General features: G+C 43.6%; 1 protein-coding gene across 1 annotated transcript in view; it reads left to right on the top strand.

The window, feature by feature from the left end:
• Positions 1-25,628, top strand: part of LOC8043631 (Down syndrome cell adhesion molecule-like protein Dscam2) — a 183,498-nt gene that overhangs the window by 50,917 nt on the left and 106,953 nt on the right. Inside the window, exons 6-8 of the mRNA XM_040501709.2 lie at positions 4,001-4,113; positions 6,006-6,162; positions 24,215-24,619. Of these exons, the coding sequence (XP_040357643.2) occupies positions 4,001-4,113; positions 6,006-6,162; positions 24,215-24,619 (675 nt within the window). The remainder of the gene's footprint in view (positions 1-4,000; positions 4,114-6,005; positions 6,163-24,214; positions 24,620-25,628) is intronic.

Below are 25,628 nucleotides of genomic sequence, written 5' to 3'. Positions count from 1 at the left end.
ACCAGTTTAAAATTACACAAAACATCGATGGTCACAACTGAAATGATGGCTTTTAAATTGATTTGCTAACATGCATGTCGAGAACCAGAAGGCCCCCAGCAAAGTTCTCAATATTCGGACACTTTAGTAAAGCAATGTTTATTCACTCTGCTTTAATTTATGTTTTTGTTACGTGTGTGCTTCGATAGAGTCAACCCTGCGGCTTTAATATAAATATCTGCTAATCAAGGGAGAGTCTGTACGTTACACAATTATATACATGTGTCTCCCCAAAACGCTTAACCCTCAGAAATCTATTAAGATGCGTCAGTCTTCAATGAAGCTTACGGACAGTGGCGTCAGCAGATACTTTCTCTAGTTAATGGGGAAAATGGCATAAAGTTTACGTTTTTTTTTTGCAATCTTAGTGCAATTACTCTGGCATGAGATACCAGAAATATATGGAATAAGGAACATATGCAGGTTTTAAGTGCCAAACTGACGATGGTCATTTGGAACGCCCCAGCGGAAGACTGAAGATTAATTTCGACCGCCTGGGAATCTTTTGACGTCCAATGGAAATCTCGGCGACACGGCGTCTTCTCCGCAAAAAGCCTCCTTCAGATTGTGGTCACCTCGGCCGGAATTCAAACCCACCACCTGGGGATCCGTACGCCGGCGCTTTGCCTCAAAGCCAGCAAGGCGGCTATAAAAAAAAAAAAAAAAAAGAAAACGACCAACAAAAATTTTTCTTGCTTAGCAGTGCCGAGCTCTTCGGCGCTGTTAAGCAAGTAATCATTCTCGTCTCAAGTTGAATCTCCGAACCCTTGAATTCAAAGTTATTGTTCAGCTTGAGCAGTAATGGGATTCAATACTGTATGTTATATTTAGTTATGACTGCCAAAGGGCTTTTATGTAGCTAGCGTGAGCTCCACCTTATTTCATTCTTCAAGCATGTGTTGCTTGACTAGAATATTCTGTTTAGTTTGATAGGGAAAACTATGTGCCAGCCATCGATTTTGTATTACTTTTAATCAACCTATTATATTCGTGGCATTCTCGCTTACCACGTGTCCGGTGAATGAGGTGGAGCAATTGTGGACATTTCCAGTCTCTAACATGGCGTTCGGCGTCTTAAGCCGCCATGGTTGAACTGTCCATTCCTCTCCCAAGCACATCGTGCACCGCTTGTTTTGATGTTAACTGTAATAAATATTTTGCGGTTAAATTTATTGATGAATTGTTTAATTAATAAATTATGTATAGGCGTAAATATATTCTAAGGGTTCTGCAAATCCCGGTAAGCGAGCATACATAATCCGCTCGACCATATAAATAGTTTCGTCAAAACGCAAGTCCCCTTAATACGACTTAGTATATAAAGATACTACTGTTGAGTAAATCATCGGCTCCAAAAAACTGAATAGTGAAAATATCAACTGCCAAATTAGCATGTTTTAGAAATATGTAGTAATGCTGCCACATGCAATATTACATAGCCCGACACAACATAAAAAATTGACTTCCAGCTTTAACTTCCTTCAGAGGTTGTCGTCACAGTTTACTAGTATAGTACAAGATAGTTTTATGGTTTGCTAGTTTCGGAAATGAAATAAGGTGTTGCCCATGCTGCACAATTATATGAATAAGTTTGTTTTGTCGGGGAATTTAGGGCGTTTCGAAGTCCGAAGAAGCCAAGGTAGACCCAAGCTTTACCTTTTTTAGAGCGCAGCTCTTAGGCGCCGGTTTCCGCCTTCAGCGGCGTTGGTGTCGCCGTCGCCGTCTGTGTAACCGCGTGGTGCATTATGGGAAACGACCCATAATGCACCGAGGTGACGCGCGCGTTGCGTTATGAGACGTGACGTTTTCTATATTGCACCGTGCGGGAGGGAGAAGGAGGGGGAGGAGGAGGAAGGAGGGAGCAGAATGGGGAGGAGGGAGGAGGAAACAGGATGTGGAGGAGGGAGAAGGTGTAGGAGGAAGAGGGGAGGAGGCGAGGAGCACGGGAGGAGTAGATGAGGAGCGTGGAGGAGAGGGTACGAATGAGGTGTAGGGCATACCGTCCCCTCCGTACCCCCGCCTTTTCCTCCTCAAGAGCTGCGCTCTAATTCGGCATTACAGGGAGTTGTTACATCTTTCGTTTTTGGCCAGAGTCCGGGTTCCATGGCCCAATTAAACAAAAAAAGAGTAACAGTTCAGCTTAGCTGCTTGTACTTCGGCGGTCATCTGGAACATTTTGGCCTAAATCAACAAACAAGTTCGGAATTAGGCATCACTTCCGAATCTTCGGTTTTCAAATGGCAAGTTCGGGCCTTAGTTGCCTAACACTTGCTAGATTTAGTCTTCAGTGCTAGTTATTCGTCTCATATGTGGCATGTTCGGCTCAAGTCAGACACTATGGAAGTTATATGGCGAGTCTAACAAAGCTAATTGAAACGCCAATGGACATTACTATGATACTAATTAACGTCTTGGAGCAAAACCATATTAAACCCGAGCCAGGCCCCTAGGATCTCAAAGCTTGAACTAAGTTGGGCCTTTGTGTGGCGTGCCACGTGGGTCACCACTGACCTGTTTTGATAAAATGACGAAACGCCCCAATGTTGTTTTCACGCTGACTTTGTAGGGTAGCAGTTGTGGGCATTCTCTAACACCAAATACACAAATGTCTAAAGCAGTGGTTCTCAACCACTGATGTTTCGCGGACCCCTTGTGGATCGTCCAAGATAATGGAGAACCCCATTTTGTGGTCAACGAAAGGGAAAGGTATATGAAAATGATTTAATCAGTGATTATAACTAAGGGCTAGTGTTAAGTAACTTCTTTCATGGACATACACAAAAAAACTCACCAAAACGTTAGAACGTTTCTTTTCAATCTGGAAAATGATAACTTTAATTGCCGGACTGATGAGGCAGGGCTTCTGGACCCCTAGAATGCCTTCGAGGACCCCAAAAGGTCCGCGCACCTCCACTTGAAAATCACTCGTCTAATGCATGTACAGATGGATGCCTAATATTCAATCTCGTTCAATATGTTTTTCGTCATTTCTACTGGGACGGGTGCCTCTCGGCTCTATTTTTAAAAAGAGGCAAAACCAAGTGATGCATTCATCCCCGGTTACTACCTCTATCGAATACTTGAAAATCTTGACCACCCATTTTACTACCCAAACTACGACGCCTGAAACACGACTCTAACTTTTGAGTTTACCGCGCCCTCATAAGCGTTCCCTCCGTTTCCCCCTTTTGACGTCAGAGAAGTGTCGTGCTCTCACCGGCCGTGATCTTAGCCAACACCTCCTAGAAAAGAAAGCCTAAGTTCTGAATTTTTCTGCGTCACTAACGAAAGCCACCGTAGGCAACAGATCAGAGACGAGTGCTGCGTCAGCTTTCGAATGGAACTCGTGTCTAATCAGTGAGAACATGACTCCTGGCCGAGCTCTGACGCCGTAGTCGTAGCAGATCTCTGGCCTACGTTGGTCTTCGTTCGGAACGCAGAAACGTTCAGCACTTATGCTTCATTTTCCTGGAGGTGTCGTCTTCGCGGTAGCACAGCAGCGGCCATGAATGTGACAGCGGTGGTTGGTTGGGGATAAAGTTTTGCTCTCTTGCTTGAGAGCCAATAGAAGCTTCGGCAGCCAGGAGTGGGGCCGCCACAACGGCAGCGACACTCGAGTTCGCGCCTGTGTTTTGCTGTAACCTGTGGCCTCAACTGTCATAATCGCGACATTCGGCAGCTTTACGTGCACACTTCTGTGAGGTCATTTGTTGACATTTAACAACTTCTGACGTCATTTGCTGACACTTCGAGACCACTTGATGCAAGAGCGGGACAGTACGCAGATCACACTTGTCGACGACGCGTTCAAGACATCGTACCACTTTATTGGAAATCCGGCTTGTGTGCTTGGTTGCAAGCCGATCAGCCAAGTATGAATGTTACGAACCCTGACAAAGTCAATTATCACCCCACCGAAGTTTCTTTGATAAGAACGGTGCAACCATTTTTTTTTTCGCAGTGCTGCTGAGTGCTGAAGTCTCCCCGGCATTCCAGACAGTTGCCATGGGGCTCCCTGCGCTCTTCAACTGCTCCGTGGAGGGTCAACCTGTGCACAGTATCACCTGGCGTAAGGTACGTGGCCGGGTTGGTTCAGCGTCCGCCCTGTTTGGAACGTCAGACTTTGCCACAGAGCCTAGCTAATTCGTCGGAATAGATAGCAATCTACAACTTTCACAGACTACTAGAGCCGCCTTCTGCAAAACACAAAGTGAGCGTCGGACTAGTGTGATCACAAAACGCTGATTTCCAAAATATCAACTCCGCCATGTCCAGAAGGTTGTTCTGAGCTTAAGAGTCCTCATCGTGTACGTACGTGAGTATGTTCTTAAAAATAGATTTATCTCTACGGGAACAAAACAGACACTGTTGTGAAAACAGGGAGAAATCTAATGTAAACGCTCTGGTAAAGAAAAAAAAATACTGCAATATTTTTAAAGCGTGGTTATCACTATGTTTCTTCCACTCTTAGATAAAATTGTCGCTGTGCGAGTATTAACCGAAACAATATTGTCATGTTAATCTTTTTTTCCCTTCTTCCATGGGTTGAGCAAAGCCACCTGAAAGACTATTGGTTTCTCAAGCGTCTGCGATGGAGTGTAAAAATTATTTGTTAAAACTGCGCAAGGGCGTGAACAATGCAAGACAAAGTAAAATATAATCGAGCGGTTACGTGGCACAACATTTTTTACGTGATATCCCGTGCCTGAAGGTAATCTATCAGATAGCGTTGTGCGCAAATAATTTGTCATACTACCTCGCGGCACATACAATGCTGCATTCATTTGCGAAGACATGTGGGATAACCCGGATTATGAACAAGCCGGACGACTTGTAAGCTTAATCTTTCTACTGCGAACTTAAAAGTTAGAACTGTAGTTGCAAAGACTAATAAAAATGGATTTGATATGTAATCTGCTTTGTTATTAGCTCTTGTTTCATAGCACTTTCTGATTTGCGTTTTGTGTGTTTGTACCGCTCCAGCTACAGCCTCGACGACGAAGCCGCTTGACGACGACGGCTACGGCTTGGCCGAGGCTGTATAAATAATACATGAAAAATAAATACTGAGTCCCTTAATACTATGGCGAAAAATCGGAAGTTATTCTGCTGCTTTCAGCAAGTAAAGGTTTAAGCTTTTATGAAGAAATGCCGTAAATCAGTAATTGCCTTTCCCCGGTATCTACATGGAAGTATAGTTTCAGTGATATTTAAGTTCATCATGGTTCAAGGTTTTACATAAAACTTATAACAGTAGCTAGCTACGCTGGGCTAAGTTTTGTGAGGTTAGATTTGGCTTGGTTAAGTTAGATTATCTTAGGTGAGGTAAGCTTTGATTAGGATGGGCTAGGCTTGTTTAGGTTAGGTTGATTTAGTTTAGATTACGTTAGGTTGGCTTAGGTTATTTTAGGTTTGTGGGTTAGTTTAGGGTAGGTTAGTTTAGGCTAGGTTAGTTTAGGCTAAGACAGCTTAAGTACGGTTAGGTTAGTCTTATAAAGCAGGTTGTGTTAGGTTGGGTTAGTTGGGCTGGTTGAGGCTACGTTAGGTTAGGCTAAACTAGCTTAAGTATGGTTAAGTTAGTTAAGGTTAGGTTGATTTAGATTACATTGGGTTAGGTTAGGTTAGGTTAATTTAGCTTACCTTGACTTACGTCATTTTTGTGGGTTGGGTTAGGATTCGTTGAATTAGGCTAGGTTAGTTTAGGCTAGATAGCTTTAGTAAGTTAGCTTAGGTTAGTCTTGTTATTAGGTTGGGTTAGGTTGGGTTAGTCGAGCTGGTTTAGGCTAGGTTGGGCTAAGCTAAACTAGCTTAAGTATGGTTAGGTTAGATAAGGTTAGGTTGGTCTAAATGAGCTTAGGCCTGGTTCGCTTGGATTAGTTTAGTTTCGTTGGGGTAGGTTGGATTAGGTTAAATAAGCTTTGGTTTGGTCAGGCCAGGCCTTAATTTTTGTTATTTGTATTTTTAAGGACGGGTCGCCATTGGTTCCGGATGGACGCATCCAGATGGTGTCCCAAAGCCAGCTGAAGATTCAGACGGTTCGCCGTGACGATGCCGGCATGTACCAGTGCGTCGCCCAGAACGACAGAGATTCCTGCCAGGCGGCAGCTCAACTAAGGCTCGATGGTGAGTCTTCCCTCGGAGTCACTTTTGTGTAGTCGCTGTTTAAAGTGACCTAGCTGTTTCAACAAACAAATAATTTATTTCAAACATATTTCGAAACTTAACACCTATATTCGTCCAGCGATGAGCCCGTGATACCAATTAATATATAGTTATAACGCAAAAATAGGACGTATATCGGTAGTTGCGGAAGCTCCAAGTTAGATTGCTCTAGCCATATTAGACCGGTAAAAGAAAGAAACATCTGCTTACCCTGAAGACATCAGGGCGCATTCATATATGATAACAAAGCCCTTTCATTTGATTCCATGCAAAAATATTTTTTTCCAATAATATTATTTTACCAAGTTTTTAGTATATCTTTTTTTTTTTTTTTGCATCCGCTCCAAGCTATGTAAAGGTTTTCAATTGTTGAGGCTAGAGCTCACAATTAGCGTTCTCGTTAAAAAGTTAAATATATTATTCCGCCGTTCTAACGCCTCAATACGACATTGCATGCGGATTAAAAGTTCCGAAAATTTGCGTGTTTGGTTTTCATAAAACGTGTTGTGTGATTTCGGTGAGAAGCCTTTCCCACATCATTTTGATTATTTCAAGTTCCTCTAAACGGTTAACTATAATTGTATTTAATAATTCATTACACCAACATGCAGCAGAAACACAACAACAGATCTCATGTTCTAAGTACTGCGTATAATTTTCAGTATGGCATATCGAATACTCTATATAAATCACAAAGCCGTGAAGACTCAACATACAGTAGTCGTCTTACATCAGTTTTTAATTCAAATCGCAAAAAAGAAAAGGAATAATTTAAGATAGGCTTACTACTAAAGCTGGTAAGGTAAACGTATACGCGGTTACCACAACTGATGGAGCACGGCTGACTGGACAATTCAACTATACGGCGAGCAAGTGTTCCAAAATATGTCGCATCGGAACGCAAGGAGGAGCACGCCAATCAAAGAGCAACATAGAGAAAGCGCAGAAAACGCGCGATGACAAAGCAGCCAAGCTCACGCCGTCATTTGTTGAGGTCGCTTGAAAGCAAAAGCACATGGGCGCGTTTGGGGAGAGGGGGGGTGGGCTTAATTAAGCGCACAAAATACGCAAGGTACAGACGAACTTACACGCCGTATAGTCGCTGACAGCCTAAATATAAATGTAGGGTGTGTCGAGGCCTGCGTATTTCATTGTCCTTCCGCAGCCAGTCAGATTGCGGAATTGGCCGATAAGAACGTCGAAGCACCAATCAGAAGGAAAGAAGCGTGAACACGATGAGCCGCGCCCTGCGATTTGTAAGGTGTTAGTGGCTGTGGAAATTTTTGACGAACGTTCTTTTGACTCCTATTTCCGTTGGAACAGTCAACCTCTCTTGTAACTGTAAGCTTGGTGAAATGAAAATGACGAGACGAGCCGCAGGCCAACGCTTGATGTGAACACATGCAAGTTGAAGACTAAGAATGCTGGCCCGAGCATGTTGTTCATACACGTCCGAACGCAATGTGCTGGAACGTATAGAGTGCTAGTTTTTGTTTTTTCCTTTTTTTTTTTACTTTTTTGTTGGTGATTTGGACCGCGTACAGGATAAGGTCTTCTGAAAGAATGCGTGACTCCCTAAGAGTGAAAAAAAAAAAACACGTATGAAACACACACACACAACAAAAAGGCCCATGCACATAAGTGCCTAGAAACGAATCTCGCCCCTGAAGTACAGCATTGAAAATCAATATTTTGCGCACGCCGGAGAAGGGTCCAGAATAATTGGTTACGTTCCTTGTGTTTTGGGGCTTCATCGAAGTAGAAGTGCAAGTTTTTGTTGTGACAACCTACACAGTTTGTGTGTTTTTTTTTTAAGTGGCACAAAACTAAGTGTTTTCTTTTCATTGGGTTTATGCACTGATTGTGATGCCTACACCTGATCTAAAGATATAGATATATTAATTTTTAGCATTCTTGCGCGTTCGCTGTAGGCTACGTTTCTTGAGTGACTAGCTCAAGGTGCAAAGCAACTAGGTGTTTGAACCTGTTGAAAACCTTTCGACTTCACTGGAGTTTGGTTGGAATGCAGCATAAATACGTTGCAGGATCATGTTACACGCAAACTTAATCATTGTTGGAATTAGGGAAACGACAGCGAAAATGCGACTAGCTACACGTAAGATTTTGTGCATTGTCTTCTTGACTACACGCAAGTAAAATGTTATTTCGAGTTTGCAGTACAAATGCAGAGGGTTTTATAATTAACCAGCGTGATTTTTATAAAAAAAAAAAAATTGTCTCGGGCTTGGAGGTAAGACTTAAACAAGTTCAAGAGCGCTTAGACAATTCCTCAGTAATAGCGCTTCTTCGCCGAAAAAGCGTACGAAAACGAATAAGCAGTTGACTGAGCGCGTTCGTGCAAAAGCTTGTAGGCAGTAAAACAAACATTTTTGTATTTTAAGGAAAACATTGCTGATTGCCTGCTCCCACATAGGCACATGTTTGTTTATCTTTATGAAGTAGAAAATACTTTTCCGGACACTGCGCTTTTTTGTTCTTTTTTCTTGTTGAAAAGTGAGATAAATTATTATGTAATCTCGTTTATGAGGATATCATTAACCAGTTATATACCGCTATTTTTACGTTTACGGAGCTAGGCTTGGCAAGCCATACTCTATAATAAACCAAGTGCGACATCCATAAAATTTGAAACAAGAACAGTATCCTGAAAAAAAAAAAACTATCAAGAAGAAGTCAAATAGTGAAATATGCCCACAATGTGCGAGTAAACTATGCCAGCGGTGCCAATATTGGTTTCCTAGTAATATTTTAAGAGCATTTTTGAGCAGATAGTGGCTTAGCTGGCTACTGCATTCGTGGCACGGGTTGATTCAAAATGCTGTCACTCTAATCACGAGAAAATAAATCTAACATGGTAAAGCTAACAAGGAACCAATTTAAAGTCATTAAAGAGGAGTGGTATAGAAGCCAAACACTGACCAATATAGGAAACCGAAACACCATTTGCAAGGTTTATTGACCACATAAGAGGATGGCATATTGTATTCGAAACCTAAAATCATTAAAAAAACGTTTCGTAACAAATATTTCTAAGCTAATATGAATGGTGAGTGGTATATTGTTTTGTAACTAATTGGTAATCTATTCTAACGACGCGTCCTGAAACATTTAATACACTCTTGGAGGGTTTACCTTTCCTTCTAAAGAAAACATGATGTAGAAATAGCAATACGGAGCTAGAATCAGGAGGCTCGTTTTTTAATGCAATAGCATGAACTGGTCCCATGGAGCGAGCCGACGTCATCAGCTGCCTTGCGAAATGGCAGACAAATTCCCCTATCCCAATGGAGCGAATTAAAGCCGCAACCTGAGGCACCCAGTGTTGAAGCCGCGCAAAAAAGCCGAGCCAGACGGCAAATGAATTCCCCTCTCCAAATGAAGCCGAAATCTTATGGATAGGGCTTCCATTGGCTGGGGCGTGCATAGTTACAAGGAACGAGGCTCCCTTTTGCGGAGGCGCGTGAGTTTAAACTGGCGCTACGTGCCCGCGCGAGGTAAGGCCGCGCCAGAGCGCGCCGGGAAGAAGCTTTTGGCTGGCGGGGCCTCCCAGAGAGAGCCCACTACAGCGTACTTCGGAGCGCTGCGCGGCCACTTCACTACAGGGTGATTCAAGGAGAGGTCAGGCTCTTTAAATCGACCGCAAAATTCGGTTTCTTAAATTATCGCGCTACGACTTTGTGCAGCGTTGACCAGAGATTGTGCATTTTTTTTTTGTAAAATTTGCAAAGAGCGATTTTATCTGAGGAAAAAGTAAAGAAAAAAAAAAAGGCTTGGCTTCTATGGAAACACAGCGACGCCACCGGTCTTCAAACAATACGGCGCCGTTTCGCACGGGCCACAAGAGATGGCGCAACGAACGCCACCAACGAACGAGCATGTGGCGCCGAGAGCCGGCGTCTTTAGCAGAAAATCTGTTCGACTCAAAAGCGGTGCGCGTTCCGCAGGCGGCGACAGTCGCAGAAACAAAAACAGGCGCGGTAACAACAAGGAACTGCAGTTGCTTGTCTGCTAAAGACGCCGGCTCTCGGCGTCGTATACTCGTTCGTTGGCGGTTGTTGGCGTTGCGACCGCTTGCGCCATCTCTTGTTTCCCGTGCGAAACGGCGCCGTGTTGTTTGAAGACCGGTGGCTTTGCTGCGTTTCCATAGGAGCTAAGCCTTTTTTTTTTCTTTACTTTTTCCTCAGGTAAGTTCGCTCTTTGCAAATTTTACAAAAACAAATGCACCATCTGTGGGCAACGCTGCACAAAGTCGTGGCGTGGTAAGTTAAGAAACCGAATTTCGCGATCGATTTAAAAAGCCTGGCCTCTCCTCAAATCACCCTGTAGAAGGCTCGCATGAACCATATTCACGCTCTCGCATTCACAACTTATAAGAAGTGCCTAGGTGTACCTCGAGCCTTTTGTTTATTCGTTGGGAGCAATTGCTCAGAGGTGATATTAATCGTTACTGCACGGATCGCTGGTGTAAATAAAATTATCTGCAGCCTAAAGAGGACTGAAAACGCGAACCATTCTTTCTGCCATTCAACTGAACACTAGACTAAACAGCGCCACAAGTACCACATCAATCAAATAATATTTCACCTTTAGTATTTTTGATGCTACGCTCAAGGAGGACATTTTCTTTAGATGTACTTCAACTTCTCAAAGACTTTGGTCAGGTGATTAATTGAAAATATGTTTACTTTAAAAGATTACAATGACAGGCTTGCTAATCCGCGTTGCAAGCATCGCTGAGTTCACACCTCTGGTTGGGTATTGTAGTTCTCAGGGAATACTGCAAATCGCAAATTCTTTTTTAGAAAAGAATCAGAAGTCGGCAGGAGAGTCAAGAAGCCAGAGAACACTTCACTCAATATTGTGTTGAGCCGCGATTTTTTTGAAGGTTAGTAAAATCTGGAACCCACGGCAGACCTGTTTGTGAAGCCGGTCACTCGAACAATTGCTTTCAATTGTGCGATATCCACGCCAAGAAATGAGCTCAAGTTTCTATAGAAGAGACACTAAAACGTCACCGCGTTTTCTTAAAGACGCACACCTTATACACCTTATTTCCTAAGAAGTGTACGTTGGCGCACGCCAGGTGTTGCCACTACGCGTGCGCAGAGAGCAGACTTTTATAAAGTAAAACGTCTGCGCATGACCTGCGACATCGGCAGTGCCACCGCTGCGGCAAGACATCATAGCCAAGCGGTGGTGTTTATAGAATGTGACAAACTATCGAAGGGAGAAAATCTACACATCGGCAATCTTTAATCATTTTTGTTTTGTCACTTTCTGGGCTTCGAAGTGATTTCTTTTAAAGGATCTAGAGCGCCATTCTTTCTTAGTCTAGTTTCCTTTCTGATTTTTCAAAGACGGTGTTTTTTTCTCCGTATTTCTGAATACGTGTTTAAGCGATGAAAATAAGAAGACTATGAGAACGCCGTAGATACTGGATAGGCCTCGCAAACCTAGGTTTTGCTTGTGGCAACTTGAGGCGAGTCGTAATCGTAAAACTCGCAAAGTCGACAAAAAAATTACGAGGACACCTACGTATTTTTTTGAGTTGTGAATGTTAAAGCATAAATATCGTCCTTGCGCTCCCTGATGGCGCATTTATACTGGCGGTTGAGCTGCAGAAAACGGCGGCTTGGGCGAGTTGGGCGTTTGCGAAGCACTTTCAGATACGGTTCGCGAGCGACCCCGTTCGAACACACCGAGACGCGGTAGGCGGTTTCGCGGCGATCACGCGTGTTCTTTTGAGGCTTGCGTTTGGCAACCCTGTCTTACAATCGAAGATCCAATTTAATCAACAATTCAAAGCCAGAATACAGCTATTTTGGCACTCTGAAGATTTTTATTTAGGCTCTTTGCACGCATCATGAGTTCGGACAGCGAAAAAATAGACATGGACCCTCAAAACCCGCCTGCGATTCCCTCGACTTCGCCCACAAGCAAGTCCCAGCTAGGCGCGCCTTGCTAACTCAGAAGAGGATGCGCCTGACCCTTTCGTCGAAGTAGACCCTTACCGCATGAATAGCTGACCTGGATTTTAGGGATAGAAGGCCAATTTCTTCCTCCCGCCCCCCCCCCCCCCCCCCCCCTCGTCGTTCGCTTTTATTATTTTCAGAGCAGTGTGTAGCACTAGTGGACCGTGGTGCGCGGAATGTGTTCCGTGCTATCCGGTCGTAGCTTTGTTTGCAGTGAATCCTTTTGTCGTCACTCGCATGTCGATCGAGTCTACTGTTTGTTTTTCACTCAGCTTAAATACACGCCTAAAGGGCTACCTCTTCATCGCCAGGTACGTACACTTTATTTCTTGAATAGGTTTCCTTAAGTCCTTTTGGTAGTAGTAAACGTTACAGGTCGAGCTAGCGCAGGTACCCTGCCAGCTCCGCGAAAGTGTGTTGGCTATGCAGTCAGGCTCACGGCGTCTCCCTCGGCCTTCGTGGAAAACATTCATGGTATTGAAAACTTTCAGCAGTTCACGTGACTGTCTTAGTAGGTAGAAAAACTGACATTTTGGCCAATCAGGGGCGGGTTCAGACGTTCTGCGGGCAAAGACTAACGAGGCATCGAGCGACGGGCTTTGACAACACGAATAATAAACGAACACTTACCCGAACCAAATCACCAGAGCGAAACCCGTTGAGATTACGAGTCATCTCTTCTCGTGTCGGATTCAAGTGGCGAACGTGAACATCACGCTTCTTTGCTGATTTGTCTGCTGCAACGCTAAGACTGCAGCGCTTTGGACGCCTCACCAGCGACAGATCCCAACTTGCTTTGAAAGTCACCGACGCTACATTCCTGTCACGTTGCCATTGATTAGCGGTTAGCGGAGGTGGTTGGGGCGAATCGGTCCAGCAGCAGTTGGCATAAACGCGCTCCAACCATTCGATTCTAGCCCTTTTGCGGCTGAGAACGCGCGGATCCGCTTCGCGCTTGCGGATCCGCTTCCAGCGCGAACGCGCCATTAGTTCGCTTGCGGTGTACAGGTGTGGGCGACCACATTTCACTACTGCCGAGGTTGCGGCCGCCGACGATATAGATGCCTAAGGCGCCGCCATGTTCCTCAGCCGGCGCCGAGAGGAGCAGAAGCGGCCGCAGCCCCCTCCCCCCCCCCCCCCCCCCTACATCCAGCAACGCCTGACACGAAAGCGGCGGCCGAACACGCTCTCCTGAAGCTCCCCCATTCTTCCCCCCTCCGGCAACACCAGACATGAGAGCGGCGGCCGAGCGCGCGCTCTCGTAAAGCGGCCGCCAATGGCTATCTAGGAGCCGTTTTGCTCAGCCAATGGGAAAATAAACATTTCTTTCGCGTTTCTTTTTTTTTTTTTTTTTCTTGTGTTTACAGACGTTGTTTGCTCCGCTCCATGGGATAGTTAATGGTTTCGCATTACAAGTTTTGAAAACCTTCCCTGGCCTTTTGCTGCTTTCTATTAAAGTTTTGATGGGTACATTGGCGTGGATGTGTCGATATCTCTCGAAGTCCAACTTCAACACAGCGAACATAGAAATGTAAAAACAAACCTTTTAAAGGCTTGCTAATTTGTTTGAGGATACATGCCAAAAGCCGACTAAACAAAACTGGGACCGGTAAGTGGGGGACGGAGTGAGGTACAGAATATGCAAGTCAACAATATGTATCTGAGATCTCAATTTGATCGACGGATACACCGAAAGAAGTATTAATTAAATGAGACGATGACGGGTTTGAATATCTAAAATTCATGTTTGACATTATCATTTCACATCTGAAGGATAAATCGGTTCAATCACGTAGAAGCATTTTTTTGGTTAATCAATCTGCGCAAATAAGAAAATTAATAACAACTAGAACTTGCCACGGCAATGCATTCTACATCGAGTTTATGTAACCAGATTGTGCAATGTGGAGTTTAGGTGAGAGCCACACTGTGTACTCTGTCGACGGACTCGCGCATATTGGTGCTTGATTTGAACTATTTGTCGTTGCCTGGTTCATTCGGAGTAAGCATTTATGTAACGTTGCACCTTAAAGCTAAAGCTTATGCGGCGAGATACTGAGGAAGAGCAGGAGGTGAGAGCACGCCGGGACCTCAGAATGCTGACCTCTGGTTAGAATTATTAGTGGGTACACCTAAAGCTAGCTGGGGGGGGGGGGGGGGGGGGGGGGGCTTTCTTTCCACTGCACCTGTCGAGCACGTTAGGATGCGGAACGCCGGCGACGGCCGTCTGGCTCTCGCATTCAAAATCTTTTCAGGAGTGCAGGGGAGACAAAGCCAGCTAGTTTTTGGTCTACCCACTATTCATTCTAACTAGAGCTCGGCGTTTCGAGGTCCCCGCGCGCTTTGGTCTTCTTCTCTCCCTCAGTTTCTCGGCGCATTAATATTGGCAGAAACTAATCTTCACAAGTCTCTCGTTCTAAGAAGGAAAGAATTGCAGTGCATTGAATACTTGGATTTTTGAGTTGTGACTGCCGATTTGCTTTCAACTAAACTATTTGTGCAATCCATTAACACCGTGGATTTATATTTTGTATTTCAATCTAGAGAAAGGGAAAAGAAAAAAAAAAGCTATGAGTATTTTATAACATTAACATCAGCAGTAAACTACATTTAGTTTACGGGGTAAAAATGAGTTTACAGTTCAGTTCGCAGCAATTATTGCTCCCAATAATTTTATTTGATTTTCAAAAACACTAGGCACAATTTATTGCCGTACTTTGCTGAGTTTTGAAAACAAAATGGGAAGTGCATTTTAAGGCACGGTGATATTTGTTGAGTCAAATTTTCTGTACCTGCCGTCCTCTTCGACGATGGTCTGTGCCACTTTTGGACATTGAAAATGCCATCCCATTTTTTCTTCTATTTGTGTTTTGGTGGTATTCAGTTTTGCTTCGGATTCATGGTCGCCAGTTATCTACATCATGTTACAACTGGTGTAGCAGTAGCAAAATAATAAATATCGGACAACTGGCTTGGTTTATTTTTTATATATTATTCCAGACAATGTTCTCTGAATAAATGTAACAAATTCAAAGCACATTTTGTAACAATATTGAAAGCTTAAATAATCAAATTTCTATGTTAAATATGACACAACCAGCGTAGCTTTATCTGTAAAAACACTGCACTATTGTGGTCATTTTGACCGCGTAGCTGAAGCACTAGAAATTCCATAGATATTTTTCTAAAAATATATAAAAACAATAGGACAAACTAACAAAGGAAATGTATTGACTGTAGAATGAAACACTGTTTTTTTTTTTTCTCTTTCATTGCAATCTGACATGACGTGCTTGGTTTCCATTTGTTTACGGAAGTGTTGCCCTCGAGCTTTTTGCATACCGCCAATCAATGCGTTTTGCTTCGACGAATTCAACCATGCCGCCCGTGAGTACATCATTGGTTCATTGATTTACTCGAGATAAAAATACTCGAAAGCAAGAATAGCGGCTCTGCCAATAGAGAGACCCATATTTTTTGTTTGCATATTTCGATTCTGTACGGGCTGACGGAAACGAAAGAAGAGAGCGGGAAACTTTGTAAGTTGGTTTTGGCATAGCCTTCATTTGTTGTTTTCCCAATGCCTATCTTGAATTTAGAAGTAATCAGTTGTGGGCCGGGTAATGTTAATTCTCGAGATTCCGAAAATGTGTATAATTTGAATAACTGACAAGATAAAATAAAAATAATTAGAATTTTTTTTTTGACCATATATTTTGACGGTATAATCATATTTCAGCACTCGGCGTCAAAGGTGAAGTACCTATACCTATTTTGCGAGAAATATTTCGGAGTTGTCACATTAGGTATAACTTTCTATTTGCTCCGCCTTTAAACTACAACCAAGTCTGTACTTGTATTACTGTGATGCTGAACTTCTTAGATAAAACAGAGGTGCGTTAATCAAATGGAGGATTACACATAACAATCTATGCCTCGTTTGTAATAGATGTATGTTTTCTAGTTTAGTTAAAGTTGATAGCAAACTGCGTAAACAATGTGCAAGAGGAAGTATAATAAATGAATATATGTTATTCTTTCCACCCTCGTCGATGTAAAATAATTTTAATGATCTAACGTTTCCGAAATTCGCGATGTGTTTGAAATAATGTAATTACCATACATTTACAATTACATGCCGATTAAATATTGTTTTAAACTGCCAAATTAAACATTCAGGACTGCTGTATAGACGTTTTACACAAGCGCCAGATTAGAACCGCAATTACTCACTCTCTTTTCTTTCCGAGATACCGAACCAGTGAAACGGGTGTCGATGAGCCCCCACAAAGCCCGAGACTGCGGAGACGGGCACAATATAACCTGAGATGGCAGTAATCTGTCCACTTATGGTTAACTGAGGTGAAGTAAACGGGAGGAAACAAAAACTGAAGGTGGGTCATGGCGGCGCCCATGCACGGCTGCTGCGAGGCCTCTATAACTCTATGAAGCGCACGACGCGTGAGCAGCGACGGGAGAGCGCAAGGGCACGCTGTGGAATGTTTCGAGGATCGTGGCTGTTTCCTAAGTGATCGCTATACTCGATGAAAAATGCTGCATCCATTAGGCTCAACGGAACTGTTCGGACAATTCTGTGGGTGTTTTTTTCCGCGATATCTTGCTATGGGTTTTTCGCACCACTCGAAGTGACATGTTTGTCTAAGTTGTAGTTGTCGATGCTGTAGTTTTGCGATGTAGCATGTTCGTCGTCATTGTTACCATATTCTTGAAAAAAAGTGGCCGCCTCCCGCAGGAATCGAATTTGTGTAAGCTGAGTTGTGAAGTGGAGGCGTTACCACAAAACGACACCACAGTTTTTTTTAAATATTATTATTTTTTCTTAGAGCTACGTTACAGCGTCAACACGACGCTTTAAACTTTGCGGTTTTGTAGAGCCTGTAAGCACTGCACCCGCAGTCTCGAAAAATAAAATAGCGGACAACAAAATGCCGTCGAAGCACTGTCAATAACAAGGAGCTCGTGGCAGGACCATGCACTTTCACGCACTCCGGAAACAAGAAAGGCGTTTGAAACGAAATTGAAACGGAACAAAAGCGTTGGGAACATAATTGATGTTCATTTTGTTCAGAATGCTTTTGTTCACGCATATCACAGTGCGGGAAAACGACGTCGACGCCACCGACTTTGCCGTGATTTCGTGCTATCGCTGTGACTGTTATGTCGGTTGACACAGGACTGGTCTTTTTTTTATTTTAGAAACGTTTGGGTATGACGCTATTTTGTATATTTAAACACCATCTCGTCTTACATTTATGTTACTCAAAATTGATTTTAGGGGGTATTCGCTGCCGATTCCAAGCAACACTTCGAGATAACACAAATGTAAGCCCATGGGAATTTCGAACACCACCAGACTTCGACGGCGAAAGCAAAATAGCCCAATTTGTCTAATAAGAGCTCAATCGACTAACCCTGTCACAAAACGCCCGAGGGGAGGAAAAAAAAAATTCCGGCCAAAATGATTTTGCGCAAAATTACTCTTTTAGACAAAACTGCTCGTCAGGATGAATCATACAGGCCAGGGTCTGATTCGGCCATCTATCTAGCGCATCTGGCAATATCGTCGTGCACGTGACTCCTATTGCCAGTGAAAGAAAAATTCGCAAATCTACATTTTGCTTATTGGTCCTATCACCGCTCTCGTTTCGCGCGCTTGTCGGTTGGCGCTCTACTATCATCCTCTCTCGAGGCGCACTCCCATTTAAGCGACCATTCACCGTTATTTTTTTGCCTTGGTCAGCTGGTAATACATGTACGTCTACTTCTTTTGCAGGGGCTGTTGTGACGTCAGAACGCCGAGCTCTGATTGGCTTTGATTGGGAGGATAGTGGGTAGACCTCAAAGCAAGCTGCCTTGGGGTCTACCCACTATCCCTCAATCAGAGCCAATCAGAAGTCTGCGTCGTTCTCACGTCACCGCAACCCCTGCAAAAGAAGCAGACGGCATGCTCTCCGCATAACAATGAACTCTTCACCGTTATAAAGCAGCAAGCATATTTTTTTTTTGCCTACTCTAGTTTTTGTGTTGTTTTTTTTTTTTTAAATCAAAAAGCTCGTTATAAATATATGATAACTCACGAGCAGCACGCATTAACATAAGATAGTTTTTATTGAAAGTAGTGTAAATGCCAAGTAAAGTTAATCGCATCGGGTATACTCTATGCCTCATAGCAGAACATATTCTTGGAAACCGAATCATTTATTCCTGGCCGGTGCAATAAGGCACTTTAAGATATAAAATTAAATGTTCTATCTGATCCAGCTTCCTTTAAAGACTGAACGTTGCAACGCCTAAAGTGCGCTCATGGATACGGTAGTTAAAGCCCGTATTCAATCAATTGAGCAAGTCATAGAGGAGTTTGTATATCTGAATGTTTTTTACACCACCACTAGCGGTAAACTGGAGGCGTTTGATCAGTCTTTAAGCCGCATAAAATGTCAAACGGGGAATTTCCCCACACTATTTTGTATTTAATGGTTTGTATATGATGAAATTTTGTTAGGGACACGGGGCTGTTTTTAACAACACATTAAGAGACTAGGTCATTGGAGGCCGATTTAGTTCTGGTATCTTGCGAAGATCTAACTTTAGCTACGTCACGCATGTTGGTTAAGGGAACCACTATGTAACTATACATTCTTGAGACACGGCACTCAATGGAGAAGTATGCTCCCGCGGAGACCAGTCATCTTTAAAAAGGGGTCTTGAAAACCCATTAGTATTTTTTTTTTATTCTTCACACCTTTTGACATTACGTTTTGGCGCACTCCGCAGCAAAGAGAGACACAAACTTAAACACGCGGAATAGACGCACTAGCGGCGGCGGTTTTTCACGGCATGGTCAAGTTACCGAGCAAAGACATTTTCCCAAAAATAAAATTGGCGCTGTGCGCCAATTTATTTTTGGGAAAATGTCTTTGCTCGGTAACTTGACCATGCCGTGAAAAACCGCCGCCGCTAGTGCGTCTATTCCGCGTGTTTAAGTTTGTGTCTCTCTTTGCTGCGGAGTGCGCCAAAACGTAATGTCAAAAGGTGTGAAGAATAAAAAAAAAAATACTAATTGCGTTCATTTCATAATTTTTGGTTACTGTTTGTCGTAGTCGAATATCCTCAAGTCTCACCAAAACTCGTAGATTTGAAAACATGTTAAGGTGATTTGTTGTAAAGGAATGCAATCTCGGAAACACCAGTAGGTTGTGCTATTACTGTTAGTACGAAACACTTCTGAATATCTGTATCCTGTGAATGCGACCACAGCATATTAATGCGTTTTTCCTACCGGACGGATATATGCGTTCGCAAAATCGAAATAATCGTTTAAGTCGCAGTCTTTTTTTCTTAAATGCAGACACGCATTGATAGTTATCTAAAACTATACGTCCTGATACGCAGCAATTTGAAGAGGAATCGTTCTACGCTCCTGTTACACGTTCCAAAGAAAAAACGAAAAAAGATAAACGCTCTGCTCTGTCTTTAAACTCACTAAACCGAGATTTATTTTCGGCTGTAGCTCATTACAAAAAACTTGGAATGACTAAAAATTATGTCGACTTCATGAAACTTTTAAAAGAAAGGGGAGAGCATAATTCCGAAGCTCAAGGTTTCAGGTCTAATTGTGCGTCGAGCCGAGAGTGTTAGGTCGATATTCCTTGGTCCTCAAGACGTCTCAATGGGGTCAGGAAAACTGTACATATCATATAAAAAAAAAAAAAACGTTTACTCTAACATTCTCTCAGCCAGCATCGAAACCGCAAGATAAAAGTACCCTGACGACGACTGTCGAGGCGCTAAGATTGATCGTTTCGTTCGACGTAATGGAAAGAAAAAGCATTAAGCCAAATCTTAAATAAGGAAACTTCACTGGGATATTTGAACGCAATTCAGTCAGTCCTGAGTTACTATTTTGAGACGGGTCAAACACCACTTGATATATATTTTCTCAACCTTCCACTTGTTTATGTTCTTCCTTTGAATATAAACTGCATAAATGTATCGTGTTTTATTTTCTCTATTTATATTTGTTAGAGGAAAGCTGATGACGGCGAAATAATTTGCTGTTTTAGATGCAGTGTAAGAACAACTGCAGACTAGGTTTCTGCAGGATATTTCAGGAATAAAACGTTGCCTGATGTGCTCCAATCAGCTCATAACCACAATTTCTCTAACCTAACGAAAATGTAAGGATCAACTGTAAGAACGTCTTGTCAAGGTGATGTGCGCAGACAAAAAACTTTATTTATTGTACCTTGGTACAGTGTGCGTTCGGAGAAGAGTTGATTAGTAAACAAAGCTTATCCTACTGCTCACTCGAGTATAGTTTCGTTATTTGCCTGTTATTTTTCCTAGTTCCCCACACTCTCAGAAAATAAGGGTATATCTTTACACCACTTATTTCATATTAGACCCCCCAAATCAGTTCGACATACAGCGCACTGATTCCGAACCGCCTGTACCAACTTTCAGGAGCTGCTTCATAGCCGAGTGGTAGAACTTATTAAATAAGCTAATGTTGTGTTACTACCTAAAAAAAAAAAGAAATAATCGGACTTTCCCTGGCCCAACTGCCAATGCTCATTGTTTTCTTTTTGTGGTTTTTGATGTGTACTTTAGCTGTTTAATCAGTATTATCGCAAGGTCATAAAGTACCCCATATAAGTTGGGGCCGTCAGTTCGGCGTCATTGCGTTGTACGGCGAACTTCAGTGTTGGGGTGCATTATATTACAAAAAAGGGTGCAATACAACACCTTTTCTTAGAGTACAGATAACCGCAGAGCGCTAAAAACGCAGCACGGTCTCTAGACCAATCAGCAGCGCTTCTTTTGTTCGCGCCTTCCCTATGTCCTTGTCCGTATTTTCGCACGCTGTTTATTTCCAATCAGCAGTCGTAATTCACTTGACTGAATGTTTCATGCATCTGCATGGGCTAAACTACGAGTTGAATCATACATATTTAAATATCTATTAGAAGAAAAATAATGCAAACATAAAAACGCTAAAAGCTAAAAACAACAAAAAAAAAACTCAAAATATTGGTTTTCAATATTATTATTTTTTAGCGACGTTTCAATCAAAACAATAACTCCAGCCATACGTGTGCTCAGACACGTGCCACAAGTCGCATAGCTGATTGGTCTAGAAGGCACTGGCTTTCTGAACCCATGGGGACGACTCCTGTATGATTATTATATCGGGTGTCCTCCGTGAAGCCACTCCGCGATTGTATCAGGGCGCGGCAACTCTGTGATGAAGGATAAATGATGCCCCGCTCTTTCAATGTGGGCTTTGCTCAATAGTCGACTGTCTCCGGCTCGGTGATGGAACGCGCCGCGGCGACGAGAGGTTCCGGTGTTGCGGGGCCTCCGCTTGCCAAGGAGACTCGAGTAGGAAGTTTGGAGAAGGATTGCGGGTCGATGTCCCTTTCATTCGTGTCGCTGACCTCGTCAAGCGGCTTCCAGACTGCGGCTCCCCTGCAAATGTCAGTGTAGGCTGTCAGACTGCGTTGCAACGGTTCAGAAAGCGAGATACTCCCCTTGCCTTCTCCTTGCCTTTCCTCGCTACTGACAAGACGAGCTGGACATTATGCTTGTCAGCAGAAACTGGCAGATGCTTTCAGAGCTTCCGTGTCTGTTCTGTTTCTTTAAAGGGGACAATATCAATGAGGTACTCGAACCATGAATAATGGTAATTAGCATTGGGAAGGAGCCTCAGGAAAGACTAGGAGCGGTCGCAGCCGTTTTAATACGAGACGAACATTGAATGCCGTTAGGATTTAAGGGGTATTATGGAGGTACAACTTGGCTAGAAGAGGAAGACACCTACACCCGTTCCATAGAGTTATCAAATAAGCCGAGTTTTGTCCCTCCCTTTCCTTCCTTTTTTCCTTGGTCATCCAAAACATATACCTATTCATGCAAATTATTTTTCAGTTTATCATATATAGGTTAACAAAAGTTACGTTATAATTCCCCATATCCCACAAAACTTTCCAGAATATTTCTCTAGTATTTACCTCTTTTCTGTAAAGCTGAACCAATAAATTGATGCCCACATATTTTCGATAGCGGGCTTTCTTTCTTGGTACTCCAAGATGCTTAACATGACATTCGAAAAAAGAAGCGATGCAAATTGAAAGTATTTTTAACATTAAATTTACTTATTTGCGCTGGGGACTAAACTCCTGAACTAGTTGCTAATGACATCAAAAATATAAATTAGACTGCCCTGTAAGCTTAACAAACACCCAAGTGCCAAATGATTCGCTTTACAATGCAGTCCCTGGAGCTTGTGAAAGCTAAAATACAAGTTTAATAAATTACAAAAAGTGTGAGTAAGCAAAATTAAGAAAATCGTATTCGAATGAGCATGCATCACGACTCTATCTGCATAAATATAAAAAAAGTGTCCAGTCTGGGGTCATGTATTAAGCTTTAACAAAGCCATCAAACCATTAGCGGTAAATTTTCCAAATAGATAGCTGCAACGTAGAGTTCTCAAACATAGAGCTGCATCGATGTGTCTGACGTTCTAACGCTGAACGCAGTGCATAGGCTTCAGAGACCGAGCGGCTGTCATACCCTGAGAGAGAAACAGACGACGTACTTGTTCGCTCTGACTGGAGAGACACTGGGTAGATTCAAAGGTAGTAAGACCTCGCTTTTAATCAATACCCTTCCTATCAGAGCTCGGCGCTTTGACGTCGCCGCGCGTTTTCATATCGCACTATCGCTCGATTTCTTTTCGTATGGGCTACTAGCAAATTACGCCAAAAAGCCATTTATAATCACCATAGACGCTCTGCTTTTTCCATGCTGCATTCATTTTAGATTACCTGGAAGCTAACTATTTACACCTCCCTTAAAACATCCTATGTGCAAAAATAGTCGAAAAGCCGGGAGATGTCATGATTAAAATAAGAACACCGACCTCACATAACAAGAAAAACAACTTCATTAAACGTTTCGCCTCCCATGCGGGAGGCATCATCAGTACATACACAGGAATGAGAGAGCTTCGGTCAACGCAGTCCTATTTATCGGGGAGGTCCATATAAGCTTCCGGGAGGGGGCCACGGTTCTTGTCGCACGCCGTCTTATCTCCGCGGATGTACCATGACTCAAGTAGTTTGCGTGGGCCCCACCTATCCTCCTTCGCCAAGGTCGTCGCGGCTGTGAAGTCGAAGGTGTGTCCTGTGGTCCACGCGTGGTCGACCAGCTCCGTCTTGAGACGGGTGGCGTTCGTGGAATACTTCACGTCACGTTGGTGTTCTTTCATCCTGGTTATCTTCTTGCGTCCGGTCTCTCCAATGTACGAAGAGCCGCAGTCCTGGCAGTCGTACAAGATCCCCTGCCAGGACTGCGGCTCTTCGTACAAGATCCCCTGCCAGGACTGCGGCTCTTCGTACATTGGAGAGACCGGACGCAAGAAGATAACCAGGATGAAAGAACACCAACGTGACGTCAAGTATTCCACGAACGCCACCCGTCTCAAGAAGGAGCTGGTCGACCACGCGTGGACCACAGGACACACCTTCGACTTCACAGCCGCGGCGACCTTGGCGAAGGAGGATAGGTGGGGCCCACGCAAACTACTTGAGTCATGGTAAATCCGCGGAAATAAGACGGCGTGCAACAAGAACCGTGGCCCCCTCCCGGAAGCTTCTATGGACCTTCCCGATAAATAGGACTGCGTTGACCGAAGCTCTCTCATTCCTGTGTATGTACTGAAGATGCCACCCGCATGGGAGGCGAAACGTTTAATGAAGTTGTTTTTCGTGTTATGTGAAGTCGGTGTTCTCATTTTAATCATAGCATCCTATGTAGGGCTCACGCCTGTATGTTACGCATATGCTAAATTTTGTTTGCATGATGTAACCCTCACTTGTCTACAAACAACAAAGTTACCTCTCAATATTGAAAAAAGCGCTCAAACCTTGTTCTCTCTTAGCCGTCACACCTCTAAAAAACTTTCTTCTTTTTTTTTCTCCGCATATTTTCTACAGACATCTCTCCGACCTTGGTGGAAACGTTCGCACCGCAAGTGGTCAAGCGCGGCGATCCAGTGTCCCTGCTTTGTCGCGCCCGCGGCAGTCCGGCACCTGAACTCACGTGGGCCATCGACGGGGACTTTCTGTATCCGTCACATCGTCTCAAAATTACCGCCGACCGCGGCTCCCTCGAAGTCAGGTCCCTGCTCAACATTTCCGAGGCGAGGCACGAAGACAGCGGCGAGTACAGCTGCATGGCGAGGAACGACATCGCCACCGAAGCTCATTCGGCGAGGCTAGAGGTCTACGGCCCTCCCTTCGTGAGGCCCCTGAGGAACGTCACTGTGGTCTCTGGTACGGAGCTTGCCTTGCGATGTCCCTACGGAGGCTTTCCGGTGGACTCCTTGACGTGGCAGAAAGGTGGGTGCCATATTGTGCCAATGGACTAAACTCTGAGATCCGGAGTGCCCACTTTTCCGCAAAGAACTTGGGAGAACCAATCGCTGGAACCAACGGAGAAAGCTCCGCCAATCACCACGCTGAAAATACGTTTACATAGAAACAAAAAAAAAAACTTCATTGTTGCACTGGCCGTGGTGAAACCTCGTACTTAATGCCACAGTGCAGACAGTTCTTCAAAGTGATTGGTTTTCTTACGATATTAAGGCTACTTTGAGTTACGTTTGTGACCGTTTATTTTCCCCGCTAAATTTAGCGAGGAAATTTACGCCATATGACTCTATGTCACGCGACCTATACACAAATTCGGCCCCCCCCCCCACCTAGATTTAGTGGGAAAAGACGTCACATAATGCCACCTGACCTACTCAATACGGGTTCCTCGCTAGATTTAGCGAGAATGTTGACATGATTTCAACACCAATTTAGTTTCTCCTCTAGAATTAGCGGGAGAAATTAAGTCCCATGATTTGAAGCCATGTGACCTCAACTGCATTTTACTTCCCCCGCTAAGTTTAGCTGGCAAAATGACGTATCGTGGCTTGATGTCACGTGACCTACACACAAATTTAGTTTACCCGCTGAAATATTGACACGTGACCTGTCGCGGCTCTTTCAATCATGGCCGAACTAATCACTTGATTAGACAGCAACACAGTTGTTTTAGAACAAAACACACTTTCAGCTTCATGATTCACCAAGCACCTGTATCAAATTGTGCAATTCGCTCTGTCAAATGTTTTGGTGGGAGGTATACGTTCAAGATTTTTTAGAGTGTATACCGTTTTTGCTTGAGTAATAGACACACCGCTCATGAACAACGCCTGTGTTCTGTGTTTCCCCTTTTCAGGGGAGCAAGCCAATATCCAATCACCTCGTTCAACAGAAAGATGACAGACATTTACGGGACAGGTATAACGTCTTCGGGCGAAAATTTCACCCCGTTATATTTCATTTTTACGGAGAATCG

Source organism: Ixodes scapularis, unplaced genomic scaffold (genome assembly GCF_016920785.2).
Source record: "Ixodes scapularis isolate PalLabHiFi unplaced genomic scaffold, ASM1692078v2 PGA_scaffold7__128_contigs__length_106722199, whole genome shotgun sequence".
NCBI lineage: Eukaryota > Metazoa > Arthropoda > Arachnida > Ixodida > Ixodidae > Ixodes > Ixodes scapularis.
Note: the sequence above shows the minus strand (reverse complement) of the source record. Positions and strands in the feature narration are given on the sequence as shown.